The sequence below is a fragment of the Coturnix japonica genome, chromosome 5, assembly GCF_054131305.1.
Source record: "Coturnix japonica strain WE chromosome 5, WE-NBRP24, whole genome shotgun sequence".
NCBI classification, from domain to species: domain Eukaryota; kingdom Metazoa; phylum Chordata; class Aves; order Galliformes; family Phasianidae; genus Coturnix; species Coturnix japonica.
The window spans coordinates 27,686,471-27,713,904 of record NC_140667.1 but is presented as its reverse complement, the minus strand read 5'-3'; the positions used below and the strand labels follow the sequence as shown (position 1 = coordinate 27,713,904).

The window sequence follows — 27,434 nt, the reverse complement described above, 5'->3', positions numbered from 1 at the left end:
GTTGCCAGGAAAGCAAGCACACAAGCACAGCTCCACTGACTGTGGCCTGCCAGGGTCAGGAGGTGTCACTGGATGCTCCATTACAGACAGGCACAGGACAGTGATGGATGCAGCTCCCAGGGCAGCCACTGGCGCTGCTCTCTGGTATACTCATACAGGGTCACCCTGCCAGAGGCCTCCTGCATGCACTTCACATTGTGGTGAAGCCCATCTCCCCACCTGCCATTTTAAGCACTGGCAGCAAACCTGCCCTGACCTCCACCTTCAAGCTGAGAAAGCTCTAACAGCAGTTTTCAGACTGTACTGTGTGCTGCAATTAACTGGTGTTGCAATCTCCATCCTTCCACTCCTGCCTCTTCAGCCCGCTGCCCCCAGAAATGAGGCATGGGCACAGTCAATGTACATCCCAGCATTCAGAGCTGTATTCTGAATAACAATGACTTGCTGTGCATTAAGCACACAGAAAGGCATGCCTCAGAGCCTGGTTTTTGATAGCCCTTGGTTAGAGCGAGGCCTGCAGCATAATACCCTCTTGCCAAACAATCGCATTTCAGTAGTGATAACACTGTGCTATTCTGTTATTTTCTTTAACAAAGCCCACAAAATTGAATGTCACCATGGGAACAGTCTAAAGTTGATTTTGGAAAGAAGCTCATTTCCTATAGCTTATCTGTTAGAATAAGAAAAAATGTCACTGAACTGTATCAGACGTGAGGGCTTTATGAAGTATCATCTCTCAAGGTATTAGTAAGCTGTGAAAACATCCACCCTAAGGGCTGCAGTTCTTCAGCTTCTGAAGTAGAATAAAGAGGTCAGAAAGCTTTATTCCTCGTTTTCCTCAACAAGAAACACACCCCAAGCTACCACCAATGTGATCTAACTCGATCATTCTTCAGACCATAATGTGTAACAAGTGTCAGAATGGAAAAATTCCTTCTAAGAAGAACAATTAAAACTTAAAGCAGTCCTCGTGGTTGGCTGGTTGAACAAAAGACACATGTTCACACAAGAATAATTCAGTCAACCGTCTTAATAAGGATTTACTTTAAACAGAACCTTGTATGGGTACACTAGACTCAGTCTCGTTAAAGAGTAAGTTGGATTTTTATACAGCATGAACCACTGGCAATCTAAAACAGACCCACTGAAGAATGGAATGGAGAATCAAACGCAATGTTTCAGATCCAAGCTCTATGTGCCTTTAATACTTTCCTTTTTCCCTTTTTTTTTTTTTTTTTTTGATAGAGTGCACACTACGACAGACATTTGCATTTATCATGTTTTTAACTTCTTTTCTAAGGATGATTTCTCTGAATCTGCATCTTCCAGCTCCGCTCTGTGTCTTTTCAGTCCTCCACGAGACTGAGTGCTCTCACTGCCTGCAGGATGCAAGTCAGCAGTATCCTCTCTTGTGCTCACATTGTAGCTGTTGGAGTCCATTTCAGACAGGCAGCAGTCTTTGTGCAAGGTCACACCCATTTGTTCAAGGTTGCCATTATCAGCATTTGAGTGCACCTGTAGTCCTTGAATCACAGCCTCCTGTTCTCCAAAACTCTGTCCATTGCTGAAGCATGAAGGGCGAAGATGCAAGTGGCCGTTATTGTGGTTAACGCAGGAAGCGTCGAGGCTCCTCTCCTCACTGTCATCAGTCTGGTTTCTGGAGCAGTGACCTGACAAGCTGCAGATGGCAACAGCGGAGAACGGAGGGACCAGTGAGTGATGGCTTGATGCTGGTTGACAGTTCTGACTATTTTTCTGTTCCACAAGTCCTGCAGTCTGAATGCAAGCTTCTTCAGTACAACTATTTAGCCCTTTGCAGTTAGCTTTTCCATTGAGCTTTTTAGTCTCAAAAGAACGCTCCGCACCTCCACTGGTAGTGTCTTCAGATGCATTTTCTTGACCCTCCATCCGCCGCTGATTGTCACATTCATGACTTTGACCATTACTAGAATTTTCTATCAAACCGCATTCTTTTAAAGTTTCTTTGTTGTGGCTTTCAGTAGAAAGAACTGGGGAACCTTGAGAAACTGCTGAACTCAAGTTCCTAGCATCTTCCTTACTTAGCGAGTGTGCTGTACTGTGCCTTCCACTAGTTCCTGGTTTCCCTTCATCATTCACCGCATCTCCTCTGGAGGATTCACCATCTTTATTAGCTGAATACGATATGTAAGAGTAATGCAGCCATTTGTAGGCTTTATAAATCTTTCTCTCCACTGATTCACTGTCCGAACAAGGAGAGGTCCTTTCTTTGAGAACTTCTTTGTTGGCTGAATTCCTTTCCGGCGAAGAAGCTGGAGAAGAAGAAAGATCATCTACTTTGATCTGGGGGTAATCATATATATCCTCACCTATGTAGGGGGTCACATTCTCTGTGTTAGTACTAGTCCTTTCCTCCTTTTGCACCTTCTGTCGGCGTCTCAGCGCATTGCGTTGTCTCATAGACGTACGTCGTTCATTCAGTTCCTCTTCCTCTTCTGTACTGCTGCTGCTGCTGGAACTGCTAGATTCGTTCTCCTCAGGACTTGGGGATCGCGGCCTTGGGAAGAGGTCTGTGTCCAATTCTGCCTCACAGGTATTGTCATCAGAGTCAGACTCATTGGAGAGGGCCAGCAGACGTTTATCCTGATACTTTCTCAGTGCTGAGAGCCTTTGCTGACGGGAAGCCATGTCTTCTCTGCCCGAGGGGGATTCAGCTGATCTTAATGCCCTTAAGTTGTAGGCAGTTTCTGCAGACTCTTCAGCCACATGTGATGGGGAGTGATGCAAAGAGGCGGAGGACTCCGACTCACTGTAAGCGGAGCGTTCGCTTACTCCCGCATGGAGCTGCAGGATGGTGCTCTCACTGAGGTCACTGTCCGAGTCAGAACTCCAGCCCTCAATCTCACGGCGTACCAAGGAGTCAAAAAAGGCCATCATCCGTGGGTCCTCCTGGACTGACTGGTTGGCATAGTCATGCGACAAACCACTGCCACTGTTCAACACAAGACTGATGTACTCTTCATGAGTGTAGAGGCAACGTGAATCATCCTCAATTCTACCATCTAGATCCCCCGTGCAATCAGGCTGCTTATACGGACTCCAGATCTGTAACAGAAAATAAAAAGCAAAACACATGGCTCTGAATTCATAAACTACTGAAGCACTTGAAATAGGGCAGTACAGCAAACACTACGAACGAAGTTGCTGAATTTCTATTATTATTACTAATGTTTACCCTTTAAACCCCTGCTGGCAAGTATTCCAGAGGTGTTTTTTTCCTTTGCAAATTTGTTTTTCCTGCATCTAATACACCCATCCAGAAACCTCGCTGCATCTACCATTTCAATACTTTAGCATGTAATAATTTCTCCCAAATTGCAGGACTCTATTTTTATGTGATAGGTGATGCTTACTCACTAACTGTAAGAATAGTTTGTTGCCTACAATATAGTCTTAGCACTAATGAAGGCACTTGTTTCCCAGGAAACTAGAGTTGCTTGTGCCAGTGATGTAGAGCAACACTTCATCCAGCTCCACAGTCAGTCACACCTGATAAACAGGCAGGGTGCTGAATACATGGAGGTAGAAGGTTGGCTTGAACTACTCCCTTTAGAGAACAGTTGTGAAGAGAAGAAAGCCCCTTGGTCTTCTGGAATAGAGCTTGGCAAAAAAGTCCATATCTTTTCCCAATAGAAATCAGACAACTTTTGTTTCGAGAAGAAAAAAACACTAACAAAAACAGTATTTTGCTTCTGTAAATGGGATAATTGCCCTCATTTTAAAGATGCACAGTTAACATTTGTAATACATATCAGCATGACAAGCACTCTAAAAGATGCCACAAGGCTGCCAGCAATTCTGTAACCACATTTTTTCAATAGTGAACAGCAAGACCTTATACCTTTAATACAAAATAAACAAAATAATCTTGTAGCCAATTATTCTGTGCAGCCAAATTTAAGAGGCAAGGGTAATCTGTATTTTAGAATTCTCCCAAACTCAGGCAGTCATGGAATTCAGGATTTGTCCCCATGAACGTTCATACAGGATCAGATGCCACTGGAGATCCAGCTCCCTACTTATTAAACATTTTGCAGTGAGTGATCACAAGGACTTTCCAGAGTCCCAGAAAGACTTCAGGCTAAACATCTTGCCTCAGCAAAACTGGGAAGCATTTAAATTGGTAGCAACTTGTTCAGAGCTCTCTCTGAGGTACCTGAGATGGGCTTCTTTGTAAGTGGAACACCTTTTTCTTATCCCCTGACTGATGCCACATCAGAGAAGAATGTGAGGAAGCGAGAGAAAATCAGTTGGCAGATCATCCCACTGAAACAACTATCTTATCAAGAAGTTCTTCCCTTGTCAGAGGATTAAGGAGCTGAACATTAGTCACCAATGCCCCAAGTACAGAGACAAAAATAGGAACAGTAACAGAAACAGAGTATGAAACTAGTTTTCTACTTTGACAGAGATGCTTCAGAAAGCATCTTTTAACTTCTTTAATTCTGTGGTGGTGAAACCCCAAATTTCAAAAGAAGTAGTTACGTTGTTAGCATGAGAATAATTAAACCCAGCTATATTAGATTATCTGATTAGGCAAAGGCAGTTAGCTACAGTGACATTCATCTGTCACCATAGCAACAAGGGCAAATAGACTTTGCTATCTCTGACATACTGATGGTTGTTAAACAAATGGGTCCTGTAACAGTTGTCCTCAAAACTTTATTGCTAAAAATCCTTATAGCTTTATCCATTTTATCTTTTCTGGAACTGTCTTCTAACTTCATAGTTCCCTGTGGCCCATCTCTAAGCCCCACATATTACAGGGAACGTCTCATTTATTCCTCCTGTAATGAAATTCATTTTCCTGCCAGCACATCCCAATGTTTTACACTAAGCTGAGGAAAAAAAGAGGTATTTTCTTCCTATTTTGTGTTGCTTAGCCATAGTAATAAATGCTTGCGGCAAGGTGTTAATATTAGTACACAGCTGTGCTTTCTCATACTGTGTTTCTGAGGTCCAGGTCTCTGAAATGGAGGACAATGAACAATTCAGCTGGGTTGATGTGTCCAACACACATCTGGAGTCAAGGCTTAATTCTTCTTTATTAACGAGTTACTGAATCTCATTTTAGGTTTCTGAAGTCTCATTTGAACATATACACACTCCAGATGAACCACTGTATTCTCATTACTAGCAGAAATCAAATCTTAAGCTACTGAGTTAATTATATTCCTGCAGGTGCCTTAAAACAAGATTAAAATAAAGCAAAAAGCATTACCAAAAAGGTCAAAATCATTCTTGTGAATACTATCAATTTCAGTGAGGCTAGGCTTGAGATGAATTTGTATCTCATTTGCAATCAGCATTAAAATAGCAAGTGTGTTGGCAGAAGCACACGGCATTATTGAATGGCTTGTCTGTATCATGCCTTGATGCTGGTGCTATCAGTTCTTCACTTCTACAAGTACTAAAATTAGGCCAGCTAGTCTAAAAATTTAGGGCTCAGACAAACCAACCACTTGCATCCACAATTCATCTAATTCATCACAGTTTCTAAAACAGAGGGAATGGAAAAATCAGAGAATCACTATGAAGTTCTCTTATAATTTAATTAGAGATTTTTAGAAGACAACTGAAGGACAGACACTTCTGAAGGAGTTGATTAAACAAAGACATATTAGCTGCAGTTTCTATGTATGGTTCTTCCTCTTGTCTTCTCCACTTCTAGAGGCAAGCACTTGAAGCATCTGTGCGGGGGAAAGACAGCCATACACAGGAAGGACTTGTGTGCTCAGCTGCTTTCAATGCAGTAAATAGCTCTGGTTGCAGTAAACCTCTTCCACTGCTCATCCAGTTGCCTTTCTCAGGTGTTCAATTAGTCACTTCCTTCACCTTCCTGCCAGTCACCACCACCTTTACTCATTTATTTTCCCCTCTTAAGTGTTCTCCTTTCTCCCTCACTCCTCAATCCATCCATATTTTGCAGTCACTTTTTCCTCTGCTCCCTCAAGGTCCTCCTCCTCAGGCTGCTCCTGCATTACTGTGCCAGGCAGACCCAGCAGCCTCTCAGAACTGCTGGTGCCATTTTTCCTGTTTTTCTTCCACAGAATCACAGAATGTCAGGGATTGGAAAGGACCTCAAAAGATCACCTAGTCCAAAGCCCCTGCCACAGCAGAAACACCTAATTAGGTCATCTAGATTTTCCCTATTGCTAGTGGCTGATACCATCCAATAATCTATTTGTAGAAGGAGCTGAAATGGAGAAGCCAGCAGCACCCAGCCACATGCAAAATGCTGTTTACTAAGACAATGCTGTAAGCAGTAAAGTCATCTGATCATCAAAGAGGGCACAAAATACAACAAAGGGTAAGAAGTTCTGGCTCTGTCAAACTTCATACACCTTTCCCTTGACTTTTCTCTAGCTTACATTGTCCAAGGAGTTGAGTTGCTCAAGGTTACCACACAAGTTTCACTGCTCACACTGTGACAGAACAGGCATTCCCTTTTAAGGAGGCATTCAAGCAGAGATGTCTTTCAAAGAGTTACAAAACCTGTGACAGGATTCTCAGTCAAACTGGCCTTTTAATCACAAGACAAAATAAATAAATAAATAAACATAAAAGCAACAAAACAAAGCAAAAAAAAAAACACCAACAAAAACAGCAAAAACAAAACCCTGGCAGAAGTACACAAAAGCAGCACAGGGGATGTTTATACCAATGCTAATCCAATAGTCTAAGCACACTCATGCAGGAAGGATCCACAGGGTGAAGGGTCAGCAGATCTAAAAATCCAAAAGAAAGGCTTCAGACTGCACGAATCAAGTTCCCAAAGCAAATAAATTCCTCTGGCCAAACTGCTTTTAAACAGTGGCAGATCAGCTGCTTGGAAATGGAAAGGTCAGTGAGCTGCTACACTTAATCAGTGCACTTTTATTCAGAGCCCATATTTGATAGATTTATGATCAAGATATTTGCATACAAATCTGTCTGAGAGACAGATGAAAGAAAACATAGAAAAGCAGACTAAAGTGCCAGTAGAAGACAGAGAAGATGAACTAGGATCAGATACCAAAGGCTGTAAAACAAGTGGTATAGCAGTCAGTGGGCCACAGTCCTAAGGAATTAGGGCCAGTTCTGGTCTGTATGTTGCAGATCATTAAAATATTCCTTCTCAGGACAAGTTCATTCCATCAACTTGTAGCTGACTAAAGAATTTGTTATTATTGAGATGTAAACCACCTCATTTATTAGACATATGCAGGAAAGACCTTTATGAAAACACTCAACAAATGTGTAAAGCAGCACTGGTTATAATCCTATTTAAAAATTAAGCATCCTGGTTTCTTTCCTATCACTGACAGACAAATCATTTATATAATTTCTATAGCACAATCTCTAGAGCAGCAGAATGCAAAGTGCATTACTGCATCATAATCCCCTGCCTCTCCGCCTTCAACCTCTACTGTCAAAAACAAAAAATAAAAAAAAAATCTGCCTTGCTCTCACACTATTGGCTGTCTCTCTTCAAGGAAAAAAAGAAAAATCCAGAGCCTAACAGACTTTGCCATCTCTTTGCATTTCATATAACAAGACAAGCTTTCTAGAAATACTGTAAGGTGTTATATCATTCAGAGAACATATACAGTGTCTGGAAGCCACAGAACTTTATTGTTAAGTGATCTAATGCAGAGGTGTGCACAAAAATTACAGGTGTCCCTGAAGCAGCAGCTGGACTAAGTTCAGGCTATGCTAAGGCTCAACTATACCACTCAGAGAGACTGTATTAAATTTTCCACACACAGTACCAGAAGCCTTAAAAGATCACACATTATGGCTGTGACCAAACTTTGTGTGGGACTTCAGTAACAAAGAATGAAGCTGGGAAAAAGAAGTTCTTTTTTGAGGTACAAACTCAAGAAATCCTGATCTCTTACCTCTAAAACCTTCAAAACTGAAGAGTGGTTTAAAGTTGAAAAATTCAGTAAAACATATGCATTATCTTAACCAGGCAAATGAGACATACCACCTTAGAAATGAACATAATTAGAAGACAGAGGGGTTGGGGAAAAGAATTATCTGAAGGATTTGAGCAAAACACAACACTTCTTCCTGAATTACTACAAGAACATGTTTACTGACAACTAATCTTACCTTTATAATCTTTTCAACACCAGAAGAACAGATCATGTAAGTGTGAGGATTAAACCGGACTTGGTTTACAATTGACCGATGACCTTTCAATACCATAAAGGCACCATTGACAACCCTGCCAATGCCACCTAGGGGAAATACAAAAACAACTGAAATTAATAATTACATGTCCATATTGCTTTCATTTATAATCATACAAAGCCATTACATTTGACAATGTGCTTCAGCTTTCTGCAATACTTAAGGCCTGTGCTGGCTGTAGAATTCCAATTTTATGAGTAATGCCCCTATGAAAAGCTGCAAGTTTGATGAAAGGCATCCTTCCTGTAAATTAGGACTTGGAAGTTAGCTTTAGTTCAACCATCTAAACAAACAATAAAGGTTTTTGACCCAACATGACAAGTGTGTGAATAAGAACAACATACATACATTATGAAATCACCAGTGAAACCATACTGCCTAAGGCACGACACTACTCAACTTGTGAATGTGAAGCAGAGACAAATAAAGAAGTTGATTTTTTAATAGCTGTATTTTTTTTATATTAGCAATTCATTGCAGTCATAATTGACCCTAGTCCAATGGATAAGAGTTTAGGACAATCAATTTTAGGACTAATAGCCTGAATTACCACATCACAGCTAGACTTTTCTATTTCTTAGGTTACACAAATGACAAAGAACTGGAGCTTACATCCATCTCCTCCTTTCATCTTAGAGGTACCCACGCCTTCCACTCATAATGAGTGGAAACTCAAAATATCAGACTGATGTGTATGAACTGGGATAAGGATTCAGAAATGAGGAGTCACCCAACACCTAATAATTCTAGACCTGTCTGCAAACAGAAAACTTTCCAAAAGCTGTAAAGATATATTTACTCAGATCATTTTCTGCAGATCAAACTGCAGTATTATCACACTTCAAGACAGAAAGATAACATACCTGAAAAGGAAAGAGAGATGAAGAGAGATGATGATCAAGTCAAAAACAAAACAAATAAAACTTGATGCATCAACTCTGTCTACAAAATAAAGGCTGATTTAAAATTCGAGTAGCTGGAAAGCAAGATGATTCTGGTTAACATCAAGATGCATTCACCAGAATTGCCCTGAGACTGAGCTACCTGCAATAGTTCATCAAATGTTATCTTGGGCTCTTTTAATTTTTTTTTTTCCTTTCTTTCAGATTCCTCACAACCTTTCATTCCACTCATCCCAACAGACGTTCATGACCACATTTGTGGCTGATGGCAAGTTGCCCTACTCCCACAGCATTCTTTCCAGACAAATCATAGTTGTCAATCCAATTGCATCTATCAAGCCAACTGTACATGGTTACATCAAGTCCAGTTCTCAATGTATTTATCTTGACCTAGCAGACAAACGTTCCAGGAAAGAGGGCCTTGGGACCAAAGAGACAATTTGCTCAGGAAATGTTTCCAAACCTGTAAGTAATACTGAAAATAAGTTTTAATCAACCATGGACTCTAAGCTGCCTGAATTCAGCAGGAAACAACAAATACACTCAATGAGGCACTTACAGAAAATTCAGAAGTTAGAGGGACAATGAGCAAAGAAAGAACCATAACAGAAATGAAATACAAATTTAGGGCATCCTAAACTTGGGCTGCATTTCTAAGTTAGTCATTAGCCTCTTGTGAAACCATCAAGCACTGTGAATTGACCCATGATTATTTACCTAGTAGGACAGTATTAGCAGTTATTTAATGTCAGAACTGTCCTCTGAAACTTCAAATGTTTATAAATTCATCAAGAGCACTGGATGAAGAGTACACAACATGCCGCATCTAGAACACAGCTCTCCCTGGGCCTTTTTCCACATTCAATCAGTGTGACTGAACTCCAAAGCTTTCTGCTTTTAATAATGAAGTTCCCTAAATCAAAGATGATTCCTTTCAAGCTGTTAATAGTAAAATCAGATGAAGCACAGTCCTAGAACATACCTCACTCCTTTTAGAGTGAACTTGATTGAACTTCTCCACAAAGCCCCTTAAAACAACTAACTGCCAATTACAGGAAAAGTCCCCATGAGCTTTGTGATTAGTGGAATCACAAAGCTTAGCAGTCTGCCTTTTCCAGTAGCATGAAAGGTTTCCATTATTTAAAATAAAAAGCACTGACTCCAGCAAGGCCCCATTAATCTTTGTGTTGAATGTAAGAGACTGCCCCAGCACCTCATTTTGGAGAATTCCTTTGCCTGATGTAATTTTAGTCCACCAACTCCTACAAACCTCAGTAATATCTCTAATGCAAAGCTGCCTTCTCTATCCTCTCAGCGGACCCTCCATATTATAGTAGCTCAGAGGAGCTGATAGCCAATTACATGAGTATCTCTGAGGCAGACAAAGTCATGTTCAAACTAGTCTGGAATGCCCCTGGTCTCTCAAATAGTCCAGGCTCAGCAGAGACTGAGCTGCAGCCATTCATCTTCTAGCCATCTCACAACGTGAGGCCTGCTTATGTCAGCTGGCAGAAGTAAATAAACAAATAAAAAGAAAATAAAATGCATCTGAATGTTAACTTGAGGTTGGCCACTCAAATTCCTGATGCTACCTTCAAATATCACGGCATACTCAGAGCTGGAAAAGACCCATAAGGATCATCAAATACAACTCCCAGCTTCCCACAGAACCATCTACAATGCAAACCACACTCTTGAGAGTATTAGTTCAGATGCTCCTGTCTATCCATGCTGCAAAGCAACATCTCAATTGCTTTCAAACCATCATGTGAATCAGGCTGGTTAACTTCCTAACCACTGGGAGCAGGGATGGAAATACAGGAGCTGATCTGACAATACTTCCCAAGACACGTTAGACAAGATGGTGGTAATGCCAAGGCACATCTACATGCTACAATATAGACAGAAACAATAGTACAATGCCTTGAAAGCAGTGGGTGTGTTCTAAGTTATCAAAGGGATTACATATTGACTTGCTTTATTATTTGTGTTTTAAATTTTATGCTAATGAAACCCTAATAATTATGCAGCTTTGCATATTTATGAAAATGAGCTGATGCTCTCAATTTAAGAAACACGCTTGATGGTACGCAGCAACAAATTAAAAACAAACAACAAGCACACACTAGTGAAACAAGAGTGAGAGCAAGCTATGTGGGCAGCAATCTGACTCCATATGCCTAAGATTCACAATGCACAGCAGTATTTAAACCAAATAAACAATTGAAGAAACTGCTTGGAGAGTAAGAAAAAGAGAGAAGTGAATATTACAAAGAGCACCCTAGTGCACAAATCCTCTAAGAATGTGGAACAGTCTTTAAAGTGATGGAAGCTGCTATGCTACAAAGATTTTTAACAATTCAAAGCACTGGAGAATTTTCTGGGATGAGGAACAATCTTCACTGTAACAGAGGAATTAAATGACCTCATTAAAAAGAAGCCCTTTCTATCTAGGACACTGCAAAAGCAGCCCTGCTGGTTGTTCATATAAGGTAGAAAGATGCTCCATAGAGTAATGCATAACATCATACACGCCTTGTGAATTACTCAAAGCGCTGAAAGCTCCTGAGAAAAAACAGATATCTACAGCTGCTGCCAGTGTGCCACAGCATGCCATCTGACTGTAGTACTTGGCACTACAATAAAAATCTAACTTAAAAATAATTTGGTTTTCATTAATAACAATACAGGACACATTTAGACCATAGGCCGCAACCCCACATTTGAATCCTATGAGGTCACGATGTGCTCATGGGAGAGCAACATTACTGTTGCATGCTGAGGAACTTCGACATTGCTTCACGTCCTTGCACCAGCCAAGCAAACAAACGAATATTCCTAGCATACAAGACCTCTGCCATCGGGGCAGATGATTATGCTTATAGCCCTTAAAAAGTCCCTGGCCACTTGCACACCCCCATTTTGTTTTGTACAGTCATGCCAGATGGCTTTGCTCCTCAGACCTGTCTGTAGTGAAGCTTAAACACAAACACTGCTGTCCTGAAAGCACGGGTTCCTGCAACATCCCCTCTAGCAGAACCAGGATCCTGATTCCAGCTGTAGTAGCAACCAGAACAAACTTGAGGTTTCTCAGCAGAGACAGAATTGGCTTTGGTCACACCAAAGACAGGGTGAGAACAAGGGCTAGCTGAGAATCTGTTTCAGCAAGGTAAGGGATGGTTTGGGGGAGGCACCAGGGAAGTCTGCCTTAGCACTCCTGCTGTTCCTGTAGAAAGCAAAAGGCTGCATCTCTCCAAAAGAAAGCAGATCCAACACCAGCTGCAGCCTGTCACCTTCACCACCTCCCCACCACCACTCAGGATAGGTGAAATGACCAGTGAAAGCACATGGAGTGGTGGGTTGGTGTCAGCTGCTGCCTTAGGCAGCCTGCCTTTCCAGGCAATCCCTACTGCACCTCACCTTCCAAAAGCAAAAAATAAATTTAAAAATCAGATTTAAACATTTAAAGAACAGGTGCAAAGCTGTAGCAGTAGATGCTATTTTGGACATCTGTTTTGTCCCTACTTTTGTTGTTGCTCAATACCTGCAGCATCCATACCTTATCTATACCAGCTGTCCTACTGTTGTTGCTGGCAGAGACAAGCAACAGTGTGAAAGCAAAAGACAAATTTATTATAAAAATGAACCTCAGCACAACCTTCCCACTCTGATCCCTTTTTTCCTTATCTAAGAGAGATGACTACTGTGGTTCTGCCCCACCACAGACTTGCTGCAATCACTGCATAAATGTCCCATAGCACAATACCATCAGCACTGACCTGAAGGAAGAAACGAACTACAGTCCTAAAAGCAAAATGATCCCAAGACCACTGCTCACAAATAAACACATTTTTATTGAAATTAAAGACGAAAAAAAACCAACACAAGTTTCCAGGGTATTCTCCCCTGTGAGTGAGGTCAGAAAACTGACCCTAAGCGAGCACATACATAAAATCTCAAGAATAACAAGACATTATGAAGTAACTAATCACTTATTATTCATCTTCATCTGTCAGCCTGCAACTCAGGAAGCTGAAACCACAAGTTGTCTCCAGCGAGACAGTCGTGTTCAACTGTTTTTATTAAAAGATCTGTTGCTGAACTCTTCAATCTAAAGAGCAGTCTGCATTTACAGTGGCCAAGAAAAAGGGAAGAAAAATTGCATCAGTTTTGCTGAAAGTTCATGCAATTAGTTTAGTAACTGTACCACAATATCGGGCCCTTTCTTGCTAGCAGTTGCAGTCAAAGACAGAATTAAAAAGAGGTCTTGAATCAGTTTGTAGCTCTGATTTAGTAAAGTTTTTGTAAAGTCTGATAAGAGCCTGACAATGTAAACTGAAGGACTGCAGACTGCCTTTATCCAGTCACAACTAAATATCACACACCTCACACAGCATCTTAGAGGAGTATTTCAAAAGCAAGAGAGAAAAGCTCTGAATTACAAAGATGATTCAGAGTAGCGAGTGAGGAATATAAAGCCCTACCAAACCCTCCATTACTCCACAAGATACACCAGGTTCTGTCTTGAACAGAGATTCTTTACCAAGAGACCATGCTTATGGGAGTGCGTTCTGATACTGCCTGAAGTGTTTGTGCTGTTTAACAGGCTTGCTGAACAGGTCACTTCTCACTTCTAACTTTCCTTTATGTCAGATAAATGTCATGGAAACTCAGGACTGCTTTTCTTCTACCAGGCCAATGTATATATTTTGCTAGAATCTTTGCCTCTGAAGAAAATGGAATAAGTGCTTTAAAGAGGAAGTTGGCTAACAGACTTACCAAATAACTGGCAATTACTTCTGAAGCAACAGTGGATGGAGAAGGAAGTGGAATAACTAACAAAGTACTCTGTTTTTAAATAAGAACAAAAGGTGATTTAGGCACTTTAGGCACTGGAAATCCTGGCCTGCTTAAAACAACCTAAACTTGTATGATATATATACATAACTTGTATATTATATATATATGTATATATGTGTGTGTGTGTGTATGTATGTATGTATAACATATAACACATATATATTTTTTTCCTCCTCCCCAGTTTTCACATAAATCCTGTCTTAAAAAGCTAGTATGAACAAAACCACTGGAGGAATCTCCATCTGAGGAGAACAACTCAAAGCAGCCTACTGGTATGGCAACTCTGATTTGGAATTATTTGCAAAAAAATAAAATATTAAAATTAAAAATTAGGGAAAAAAAAAAAAAAAAGATAGAATTTGTTCAATTTTCCAGGCAAATTTCCAAGACAGGTAACCGGATTCCTCCATCATGAAATAAATTTGCAGTTGTTTGACTGGTGTGTTTCTTTCCATTCCTTATCTCTCTCTAGTAATATTGCTAGCCTTTAGATAGCAAGTAGTAACTACACGTGAGCATAACCAAAGGAATCTGTTTCAGAGTTGTCCCTAAGAAAAAAAGCATCTAAAAAGATTTATGCTTGAAAATAAGGTTTTTTGTTTTGTTTTTTTTTTACTGATAAATGATAAAGTTTAATGGAGTTGTACCATAAATATTTATAGCAACAGTGTCTTAATTCAACTGGAAAGACAGACATCACTTGGGGCACTACTTTTATTTAAAACAGTTACCAACAGGACATTATATCATCCTGTCTAATTTGTGAAATATTTAAATGAAAAACCACATTCTATCCCTTAATATTGCAGACCCAAGTATGTTCTTAATTTAAGCTAGAACACGAGAATAAGGAGTGTTCCTCTGAAGCTGGAGGTTTCTAGGGTCTCCACACCTGATAGCAAGACTCCTGTTCCAAGAAGGAAGCAGAGCAAACTATAATTCAACTACTGTGAACCACAGGATCAGATTTTAAAGAGGACATTTCATCACAATCAAAACAGGCACAACCCTTCAAGTGAAGAAAAGCTTCAACAGCACTTCTGAGTGAAGAAGAGCTTCAACAGCACTATTGTGAGTGATTGGGATGGGTAATGTGTTATTTGCCACGAAAACAGAATTTCTGTGTCTATCAAAGCTCATGAACCTTTTGAAATCTTCCAATAAATCTCATGTAAATCGAGCAGTTCTCTAATACACGCGGGTTCCTACTACAAGATCTTTCAGTTCCATTAGGCAAGTACTGAAGGCAATTGACATGAAGTAATTAATTTTGTAACTGAAATGTTGCAAGTTTACTGACACCCTTCCTCAAGTTTCAAGAATCAGAAACAAAAAAAGCTGACTGAAACACACATGACATTGTTTTGAAGTAATTCTAGCTACTGCTCTGCGCAAAGATCCCAGATAAAAAGTTTGTCATCTGCAGTTCTCTGGAAAAGAAAATAATCAGGAGCATTACAGCCAGACAAACACAAATGCCTTAATTTAATAAATGCAAAAAATGTCATTCTACAGTGCTCACATGAAAATTTACTGATAAATAGTATTTAAACGTATGTAATTTTTGTTTTAAAGAGAAGGTAATTCCATAATTAATAAAAGTATAACAAAAGAAAAAGAGAATCATACAAATTAAAAGCTGAGCAGAAGGATGTTTCTACAAAACTTATAATAAAAAACACTAGGCCAAGAAACAGGCATTTTTAACAGGACCATCTTCAGAACTTCTGGACTGCAACACCAAATGTTCACCAGATAACCAGCCCAAGATTCAAACAACATTTTACTCAAAACTCTACCGGTAACCAAACCTTTAAGCATCAAATCATCCTCTCAGCTCGATTAAATAGTGGTGATGAATGGCCTTTCAAAATGAAACAATATCTTTTCACTTCATCTCCAAGGGAGATTGCAATTTGCTCTCACTATTGTTAGAGTACCTCAAAATCATGAAATAACACTTGGTTGTCCTTAGTACCACTAAGATGTACAATTTAAATTGTGAAAATAATTCAAAATAGAAGCAGTAGATTTGCTTAGAAATTTAATGAGAATACAACACCACTCTGACATTTTAGAGATGCTGACATTGTACGGCCCAGAGGTAATAATGGATGACGTTGTATAGGCAAACTCTACATATTACTGGATGATATAAAATCAAACGCTACTGTTACATCCCAGGCTGTTGCTTTTCTTTACTCAACATCATCTCTCCTATTCTTTTACACAGATTTTGCTACAGTTACTTTCTTAGCATGTCTGCCCCACCTTCAGAATGGTCAAAAATAGCCCAAAGCAATAATTTCTACCAGCAACAGCACTCCTCCACTCAGAAAGTCCAAGAGAATAACTGCTTTGTACTAGAATTCAGTGCGAGGATTTTGGGGTGGGAGGAAAGGTACAAGAGAAGACAGGTGCACTGTACAAAACAGGTCAATGTACTGGAAGTGTAAGGATCAGTCTGGAAATCCAGAAACATTTTATGCTGCAAGCTTCTTCCTGGGATGAAGTTTCTTAGCAAGATGTTAAGTATTACAGGGATGAAATTTCTTAGCAAGACCATATGTATTTCAGTGAGCTCAGTTCAGCTTAGAAGCAAAGTTGGTAGACAGAAGGGAGAAAACACAGAATCTGCCTTCAGCTACAGCTCCTCTAGAGGATTTAGATGATAGTTACATTGGAACAGAAATAAAAAGAAAATTACTATATCACAGATTCCCATAGCATTGCCTATTACTACCCTGATGGGTTTCATTCAAATAATTCTAGAATAGTGGCTGAGTGAAAATAGCAGTTATTCAAAATACAGACTAGTATGAAATGACAATAATAAAAACTTACCTGCTTCTGGATCTGGAGGAATCCTCCACATATACAAATTGAAGTCATCAGAGCCCGAAAGAATGTACTGTTAAGAATAAAAATAAAAAACAGTTTACCACAAGGTAACATATGAATTAAGTTATTCTTGATCTGGCTTCTCAAAACATAAAAAGAAAAAAAACAAGATGATTTTCTTATTCTTTGCACTGCACTGGTCAACTTATCCATAGGTAGGGGTAAGGTACAACAGAAAAACACTTCATCTTTGTAAATGGACAGAAGTTCAAAAGTACTCTTCATAAATCCAACACCCAGTGTCCAGAGAGTATGGCTTCTTCACTACATAAGGTTATAGATAATGACTGGCTTTGATGCATACAGAACTAGATCAAACTTGGATCTTGTAGCTTGCAACACTTGTCTTTAAAAAAAAGTTTTAATTTTTTTTTAATGTTAAGTCATTTGTTCTTTTTTCCCCTCAGCTCTTAAACTGCAAAGAAAAACTTCTTCAAGCGTGTACCTAAGGAGAGAGTCAGCACATCCACTACACATAAGCACAACGTGCATTGCTCAAGGCAGTCTACTGGAGACCATCAAAGGTCAGTCAGTGATGATGGTATCCTTGAACACTGAACAAAACAAAAGTTGAACACTCTTACCAAGTCTCAAGCAGACCAAAACAAAACATGTGAATCACACTGATTTTGGTTTTTTTCCCCGATTACAGTTCCTTTGAAGAGATGGGCAGATTAAACGTTTAGGCAACATTTAATCTGTAATAACCCTACATAACATACTGCAAACATGCACTGGATTAACAGTTGACATCTCATGTGGAAAAAAAGCTTATGCCCTTCAGTTCAAAGAAGAGGCCATAAGCTGTGCCATGTCTTCAAATATCTCTTTTCCAGTGAACTGTAAATCCCAAATTAGAGATGAGATGACACATAGCAGAACCACAGGCAGATATCAATTCTATTTATACTCATACAGAGAGAGTCAATCTAACATCCTCAATGGACTTGGAACTTCTGCTTAATCAGTGTAGTCAAAAAGATGTTTTTTAAATTTTATTGTAATTATTTGAATAGAGGAAAGGAAGAAACAAATAGAGCAAGACCATCTTTTTTCTAACCTTTGATAAGAAAGAAATTTTGTTTTGTTTGGCTCAAATATAATTGGTTTCTGTCTTTCATTCTCCAGGGATACATAAACTCATCAGGCAAAGTATCACCAAGCAGTGAGAAGACAAGTCCTGGAATAACATAGGACTGAGAAACAAATAAACAAAAAACATATACCAACATGGAGAAAGCTAATATAAGTTTGCATATATTCTGTTTGCAATGCTAATTACATTCCTGCAGAGTTTGGATGCTTCCAACCACAAAAAAAAAAAAAAAAAAAAAAAAAAAAAAGCAATTACCAGCTACTGAAATTCCTTCTCTGGTCTCCAACTACCACAATCCAACCATTCTTCTCTCTTTTATTTTTAAAGACTTAGGATGTGAGTAAGCATTTATGAATGCAATTCTGCTCATTTTTCTGGTAGGTAAGAAGCACTGATCAAACACGAGTCCCATTTAAAACTTGTGTGCACTAGTTCTGCATCACTCATAGACCCTTCCTTTCCATGCCAAAAAAGCAATTTCTGCAAGTCAACATGTTCAAGCACTTAGGCAGCTAACCTCTGCCAAAACGACCTGACAGTGCCAGGAATACATGCTTCCCCTTTCATTTGACTGCTTGTAAACGTTAGACCACAGCAGGCTGAGCTGCGGTGCCAGATCTACACAAATTAAGGCTCTCACAGGCAACCTCCCAGCAACCAGAAAGAAAGCAGCTCTCATACATTTTGGTACACAGAAAATGAATGCTTCAAAGAACAGCAAAAAAGTCTTGCTAGAAGTTATGAAAAGTGTTGCCAACCATTGGCATTTATTACCAAAGCATTGCTGTTTAAGCAATGACTGGCTTGCCTACAAAACATTAAGATGAGAACCTGTATAATGCTCAGTATCTTGAACTTACAACCATAATTCATATTTTTAAAAAAGTTCTAACTCCTTAATATGAGAACAATTTACCATTTTATGCAATAAATCAAACGAGTCTAAAAATGACAGGCCCAGAAGTGACAGAGCATCCTTTGATTTGCAGATGGAAACACAGTATGACCTGTAAACTCAATGGGCAGTTTTCTAGGATATCTGGCATACTACTCACTGCCCACTGAAAGCTCCTGATTGAGGATATTCTCTGTTTCTTTAGAAGAAAGAAAATAAAGGATGAGCGTAGTCTCCCAGCAATGGGGACTAATGGCAATTTGACTGTATTATCTTGAATAGAATCAAGAGGTCAAGGCAGGTGATTATTCTCTTTACCTGTCCCTTGAGAAGCCACATCTGAGTATTGGATCAGGGGGACCCATGAGGACACAAGAGCAACACTAATAAATTGGATGGAGTAGAGAAGGGCCATTGAGACTATGAAGACACACAATCTGTGAGGAAAGAGGTGAAAGCCAGAGGTGAAAGCAAAGGGACATACCCCAACAATCTTCCAAGTGCCCAAAGGAACACAGAGCAGTCAGGGATGACTGTCCTCAAGGACGTGCAGTGATTGCTTAGGAAGCAACAGTTACAAGTCACAGCAAGTAAAGTTTCAGCTGAGCACTAAGGAACAACATGTTCAGGAGTGTGACAAATGCCCCAGCAATGCAGGGGAATCTCCATCCTTTCAAATACAAAATTTAACCAGACAACTCCCTGATCAACATGATCTGACTTTGAAAATGCCTGCCCTGATATACAACTTAGGAAAAGTTGCTTCCTGAGTTCTTTTTTGATGCAATTTATTCAATGAAAAAACAAACAAAAAAAAAACCAAAAAACAAACCCAACAACCTCTAACACTAACAAATAAAAACCTTGAGAGTGTTTTTTGTGTTTTTCTCTTGGTTTGGTTGCAGAGGCAGGGTCAGGAAAATGCCTACCTGGAATTTTTCAGTACATCACAACATCATGAAAACAGGAAGACAACCTCTGCCACACAGAGTCATAAGCTGTAGTTCAGCACAAGGACTCACATAAATCCTGGTGCATACAATTTGGAGAATTTAATTAAATGTATATATGTATATGTGTATATATATATATATATATAGGCAAGTTATTTAAAATAATGGCTGAGACTGGTAGGGACCTCCAAAGGTCATCCTTTCCAATGCCCCTGCTTGAGCAGGCTCACTTAGATCTGGCTGCCCAGGACCACATTCCAGCAGCCAACTCTAGGTAGATATGAACTATCTCTGTTTAAAGCACCACTTCAGTTAGTCATGCCCTTGTAGCTTAATAATGTTTGCAACAACCCAATATAAATACAGCTAAAGTATTTTGAAGTGCATTAAGAGGCAATGAGGATGAATGAATACAGCATCAGTGTTACAACTGATGTCTAATCAAAGAAGAAAGCTCAGCTTCTGAAGAAGTCACTGTGTCTAATGCTGGAATTAAGAGAGCCCTCAGTAAGTACCAAAAGAATTAACTGATATAGTGTTCTATACAACATTAATGTTTTAAACTACAGACTGTTTTAAAACTATAAATCATATATACTAGCTGGACTAGTAATCCTCAGAAACATCACGTTCTGCAACATTGCCACAATTTGTGATCTTCCACTACCACCAGTGAAGCAGTAAGTGTGGTTTTCCATTCTTCTACCATGTTAATGATACCACTGGGATGTATGTTCTCTTGATGTTCTCACAACATAGAGCTGAACTCCTAGAAGCATAACGTAGCTTCCCAGCTTGAGACAAAGAGCCAGACAGAAGTATGACTTTATAGCTATAGCCAGCTTAAGCTTCAAGAGCAGGCATCATGAGTACATGAGTAGTATTGCACAAGACAGCAGAAACCCAAGGCTTCTGGAAGGCACAGTTGGGCTAACATTTACGTGATCATCTCTGTAAATCTTTATTTCACATATACAGCATTAGTATACTGCTAAGTTAACAGTTTTCCCACACAAGTTGAAAGTTGTAGGATAAAGGTTGAGAAATTAAAGTCAGTTGATACTACCAAAGAATTCAAAGAAATAATTGCTGTTAAGTACACCAAGCCTTTGTTAATAAGGCTGAAATCCTGACGGAAGGCAGTCGACCTTTTAAAAGGAAGGAAGAGAAAGGAAAGAAAAGGGCTTTGGAGTACAGCAGATGAAAGAACATCATGCTGCATATGCTTAGACTCCCCTTTAATTCTGTCCAAGGATTTCTGGTCCTGAGGGGATGTACAAAGAGTAATTTCCAGGAGAGTACCTTCCGCTGACTTGCTTCAAGAAGAGAAGCCCAAATAATCAAATCACAGAGGCAAGAAATATATGCACTCAGAAAGATGAATAAATGCACAGTAAATGCACTCCCCTTCTCCCACTCTCCCCTCAAAAGACAAACTCTAAGCAGAAGGTAACCCAGAAAACTGGTGTTGTGCTGAATTCTGCATCAGACCAGACACAGAGCCAGGAGCACAGATGCTCAGATGTCTGAGGGGAGAGACCAATATTAAAACCACCTGTTTCATTGTCTGCATTTTTGCTGCTGTATCTAACTAGGACTTCAAAAGACAACATTCAGCATATTCACATGAACACAAGATTAGAGAGAAAAGCAGTTGATAATAATTATTTTTTATTGTTATTATAAGAAGAAGAAGAATCAGCTTCCACGTCTAGCTGTTAGTAACAATGACAGGAAAAGGCTTCCAGATGACTACAAGCTGCTGATTCAGAAGTTTGCCTTAGAAGGAAGAAAACTCTCAGGCGTGGTTAGAGTCTGCTGCTAGAAAAAGAACAAATTCAGTCCGAGCTTCATGTATGCATGAACTGCTTAAAATGAACCGCCATCAGGAATCTGGCAGAATCACGCTGGACTAGTGCTTCCCACTCATTCCACTGCAATACGTCTCGTTTTCTCTTTCCCCAAGGAGATTAGAACAGTTGATACGAATAAGCGGAGATCTAATCTGTTGCAGCTATAGTCTCTTAACAGCAGCATTAGCATTGCATTTTGCAATACTAGCACTCTGGGGATTTATTCTTACTACTGCTGTTCTGAAAGCTCTCAAAATCTCACAGGCAACATTTACTCAGGTACTACTGAATATGGAGTATTTCAATAAAATTATATCTAGCCTTATTCCATAATTTGCAACAGCCATGTTTCCTGTTTCCATAAAATTCCCTGTTGTTTATGAGTGAGATCAGCGGTATTTTTAAGTTTTTGGGCCTATCAATAGACCAGCAGATGTGGATCATATTTCCAAAAATATGAGTGGTTCTTTGGGTTGGGCTTACTCAGGTAGTAGAGAATAAGAACTTAAAATAACTTGCCTTAAAATGCACAACAGAAAAACATGTAATCTCCATTTCATTACACATGGATAAATGCGGCTATAGGTAACAGCACATAGAAGACAATGACATTTTTAAGTAACCAACAGGAAATGCCAAGCTGAAAAAACTTGTGTGTCTACAGATGTCCATCTTAGGGTCCCTCCTCCTAAAGACAGCAAGAAGTCTGAGAGACAGAAATTCCATGCTACTGCTTACTATTTTACCAACAAGTCAGCTCTGAAAGAGTCAATTCACCTGAGCATGTCTGCCCCTTTCTCAACAGGGCCAAGAAAATTTTCAACATGAAATAGCAGATTAGACATTTTTTTTTTCCTCAGGCTTTTAGAGAGATTTTCCTTATTTTCTTTAAGTACATCAAAGTTCACATGCTAAGGAAGAAGTACAGAGAAGTACAGAACCTTAAAGACTGGGGCCCAGTTTCAATTCTGATAGAAGTCCTGAGGGCCCCAGAATTACGAATTTATTTTAGACAGCCACACAGGTGATGCCTTGTATGCAGGCATTGAGCAAAAGACATTACCATAATGACATCTCCACTGAGCATGAGGAAGCCCAAATGGAGACCCACAGAATCGTAGACATTTGAAGGGACCTCAGGGGATCATCTAGTCTTAACTCCTACTAAATCAGGTTACCTAGGATAGGTTACAAACTGATCCTTAAATTAACAAACTGCCTATGAAATCGCTATGATCTACTTCTCCTGAAACTATTTCAAAGGAGATTAGGAAGCAAACTACACATTAAAAAAATAAAAGGGCCAACTCATAACTGTGTATGTATTACACCTCTCAACACAAAATAAAATTGCACACTTAGATGAAAAATGTTTGACAAAGATTCTTTTTTTTTTTTCCCAAGTACAGCTGCTTCTTTGGCAGAAGAGTTCCATTTGTAAGTAAGGTGCATTTGTAAGTAAGTAAAGAGCAGGTACAGGCATCTCAACAAGACTAAATCTGCCTTATAATTATTGATACATAGTTCACAACTTGAATGCTAAGTCTGCCTTTATCTGCAAGTTAAAAGCTCATAGATTTATTTTTATATCATCTTTCTGTTGTTGTGCCCACAGATCAGGAAAAAAACCCAACAAGTTAAGGACACATACACAACTGATGGTCAGACTTAAAGATCTTGAATGTTTTCTCCAAACTAAATGATTCTATGAAGAAAAAACATTTTTTTTTTCTATTCAAAAAGCAAAAAGATGTGTGCACACACACACACACCAGCAAGATAATGCAATCTGTGTGATGTGGGCAATTCCAGAGGTATAAAAAAAGACTTCCCACAAAGCAGACATACCACATTTTTCCTTTCCTCAAGCAAGCAAGAAGTAAACAAAAGCCAGTTGACTAAATATTTCTGTCTCTTTTCATGCCCTCATCTTTGTGTCAGGCTGTTCCTTTATGCTGATGAATCTTACAGTATGGAGTTCCTGTGAGTACAGCTAGAAGACCTGCTCTGATGATTATCTGCTGCCCTCCTCAATAGGTACACTCCCACATACAACCCTTGTGGCTCTCATAACACAGTAGCAGCCTGTGTGAGTTGGGCTTTCCTGGGCTTTATTTTAGTCAGCTTGCACAGGGTTTAGGCAGGGGCCAGCAGAACCTAAGAACCACACAGGACATCCCCATTTAATGCCACACTACTTGGTGTGTCCCCTCACAATGCAGCCCAGAAGAGCAGCTGCCTCTTCTTGTTTCAGAAATTCTCACTGTCCTCTGCTAAGAAATTCCTTCCCCCAAGAGAGGTAATCAGGGGGTAGGGTGAGGGAGTGGTGTGATGCAAATAACAGCTCTACCTGTGCAGGTGGTTCATCTCTTGCTGCTGTCTCAATGACAAGGTCTAAAAGTAGAAGGAGATAACTGGGGAAAATTACTGCTGAAGTATGTTTCAGATAGCTTATCCCTTTTAGTAGATGAATGATCTTCTGAATCATATGTTTCTTTTATATTCTTCCTTGTGTTAAATCCTGGGACCTGAATCCTATCCTTTGTGCAGTGTCTGACACTACAAAAGATTCACCTTACAATTAGTTCTGGAACACATCTGCTTTGAGTACAGCCATATTCTCCATACGCTTTTGTGCAAAAGCCAGAGGAGCAGCTTGAAACCTTCATTTCTGGGTACTGTTGTTCAAGAGGGTTCAAACTGGCACAAACAAGAGCTTAAGAGATTTCCATCTTGGCCTGAGAATCAGGCAGGTACATCCAAAAGCATTTTACAACAGTAGCTTTGTTCCTCAGTGCAAAGCACTCCTGAGACTGAAAAAAAGAAAAGCCATGACACAGGAGAGTGGAGAAATACAAATTGCTTCTAGTACACAAAGTTCAAAGCCAAAATGTTGTATTTCCACTCTCTAATCCTCAGTTTCAGGAGCAGCCAACTCTGTCAGGGGCAGCTCTAAACACTTACAGAAGCATCACTGGGAACAATCCACCAACATTGTTACAGCTACATTTTTGCTATGCAGAAAGGCCATAACAGTGATTTTACTAATGAACAAAAGCAACATCCTTCAAAACTTTTACTGCAGATTTTTAGGGTAAGGGAAATATTCTTATTACATTCCAAAGAAAGTGTTATCTGAACATATGAAGGGGACTCCTCTTATAGGTGGCTGAAACTGCACGTCCCCCAGTTGCTCTGTTTTGCTCTTCTCAGCCATCTGCTATATTCCTTTTTTAAAGGAATTTTTAAATATTCTACTCACCAGGATGATCCAGAATTCACAGTCACTTTTTCAATACCTAGAAAAGGCCAAGTGGCCTTGTTTCATAGCTCAGTGATAAACGTTGTCAGTGTAGTCCCTATTGCTCATCATACTTAAACATGCATTCTGTTCACTCTTCCTTCCCTTTCCTCTCCCCGTTCCTGGGAGCTATACTACTAAGCTGCATGTCTCCTGTGACGGACCTATGCCTGCAGACCTCAGTTTTTCCTAGTTAGGGCTCTAAAATTCAGTTTCGGAATGGTTCCCTTTGAGTTCATGCCTCACTCTCCAGAGGCCCAGCTACATCCACCAAGGGCTTTTAGGAACTCAGAAGAGAAGGAGAAGTAGGGCTGGGAGGATGCCCCAGGGAACAGAGGAAGAGGTGCTCAGAACCAGAAGGGTTAGAGGAAACTCCCAGCCCCTTCTGCCAAGGCCCAGACTCTGAAAAGCCTCCCAAAACACCCAAAACAATGGGGAATAATTAACTAAATCCATAGCCAGATGCATTACTTGTGTATGTATTTTTTTATGTACATGACTTTATGTGTATACCTGTGATTTAACCTACCGATCAGATAAAGTAAAAACAAAATATCACCTCATCACTAATTCTTCAAAGAAGCCAACTTCAGACAAAGACACTAATTTTCTTTTTATCCAAGGATAGCAAATTGTTTGCACATTGACTGCTTTGCATACATATTAAGCAGTAACGACTGCAGTAAGCTACTCTTCACTATGAAGTCTTCTACGCAGAGGAAACAAAATGCACTTCTTAGAAAAAGGGATTTACCTTTTCCAAGCTAGACATTGGTAAGTATTAGTTCCAAAGATAAATGGTCCTTACATGAGACGATATAGGAATGCAAAAGAAAAGTTCTATTTCTTTATAAAAGCAATGTACAGTCAGGTAAGACCTCTGGCACCTATGCAGCCAATTCCACTCTTGGAAGGGTTACGTTCATGTAATAATTCTGTTGTGTCAAAACTCTGTTGTCCCAACCTAGGGCTATTTAGTACACAGACTTGAACATAATGAAGGCAGTAACTTTATAGGGTTTGGAGCAGTCTGCAGTGCCGTGAGTGGTGCATTCCTGAAACTCTCCTATACCAACGTAATGTCAAAAGAAAAGGCTGAGTGGTGATGTAATGTCTGAGGGCATGCCAGAGTTAAGACTGTGTTTTATGCCCTGTGAATCAGTTATTTCTCTCCACCTTTCTGAGGCAGGCAGTTTTACAGCTACAACTGTTACAGAGTCCCACATTAGTTGCACAGGTAAGAAACAAAACAACAACAAAAAACACACTTCAATGAGATGACAGCACTTATCACTGTGACACGAACAACAGTTATTGAGCAAGAAAAGCAACCTAGTCTATTCTTGTTTGGAGGGGTTTTCTGAGTTTTTTTTTTTTTCCTTCATCATTTCAAAGCTCCTACTCTTAAATGCACATATGAGTACCTGAAGCTTCATAATATTTCCTGCATCCTCAGACCCAGGAAGACACTTTCCATACTTGTCCATCAACTAAAAATCCTTACTATTTAAGTAACATTTCCTGAATTCTGATGATGATAAGTAGAACAGAAGTTCCCCATCAGTCCTATTGACACAACTTGAGGGTATAATTAGTGGGATTTAGACAAATAAGAAATGGCTTAAGAACCTGGGTCTGGATGCCTGTACCAAAACGATGGTCAAATTATGCTCTGCTTGTCATATATGATCCATCTAGCCTGTCTTATCCTTCCTTCCTTTCACAGTTGTATGACTCAAGTGAGCTCCTGGATACAGCAACAGCATACAATTTTGAACACATTTATCTGAACTCCTACAAAAAGAAGAAAAATTAGTGGCATGTGAATGAGGTCACTGCACTCCTAGCCTAGACAAAAGCCAGGGTTCAGAGAGAAGCAAAAGAAGGCAATTATAAATGGGTGCAAACAAAGCACCAACTAAACACCACCTTTCACGTTTTGGTAGTAGGAATAAACAAGACGGGGGCATTTCTAGGAAAAACATTTGCATATATTACTCACTGGTTTTCAAATCAACTTGACATGGGCAACAATGCTTTTGGATGAAATCAACAGCATGCAAGGACACAAAAAGAAGCAAAGCTGTTCATCCTCTCTTCATCTTCAGAGATCTTTGTTACCTTGCTTGGGCTGTACCTCTTGCTCCATACATGTAAAAACTCAAAACCATCTAAAGCACTTCAGATTGTGTTGCTTTAGAATTAAATAATAATAAAATAAAGTAAATCATTGGGATTAACAGGTGAATCTTTACAGCTTTTGTTCCTTAAAGTATTAATGTTATTTCATTCATTGTTAAGAGGTTTCAATTCTACTCGCATCATGGGTGCTATGCAGGTGGTATGCAAATCATTGCAAATCTGCTAGATGCAGGCTGCCCTTTTGAGTGGCAAGCCAGGAGAGCTTGATTCAAACTGCTGAGTACTTGTGACAACTGTCAAGCAATGGTGAATTA

The 27,434-nt window shown here is 39.6% G+C and overlaps 1 protein-coding gene across 4 annotated transcripts in view; it reads right to left on the bottom strand.

Annotated features, from left to right (window-relative positions):
* Positions 1-1,015: 1,015 nt before the first annotated feature.
* The window catches only part of DCAF5 (DDB1 and CUL4 associated factor 5), a 57,996-nt gene continuing 31,577 nt past the window's right edge, over positions 1,016-27,434 (bottom strand). For 3 of the 4 annotated variants that reach the window (XM_015864703.2, XM_085548996.1, XM_085548997.1), the window contains 3 exons: positions 16,824-16,890; positions 8,137-8,264; positions 1,016-3,084 (listed from right to left, as the gene is read on the bottom strand). In XM_015864703.2, the coding sequence (XP_015720189.2) occupies positions 1,276-3,084; positions 8,137-8,264; positions 16,824-16,890 (2,004 nt within the window). In that variant the 3' untranslated portion in view covers positions 1,016-1,275. Of the gene's footprint in view, positions 3,085-6,700; positions 6,768-8,136; positions 8,265-16,823; positions 16,891-27,434 lie in introns of all 4 variants that reach the window. The other variant, XR_014946629.1, reaches the window with a different exon arrangement.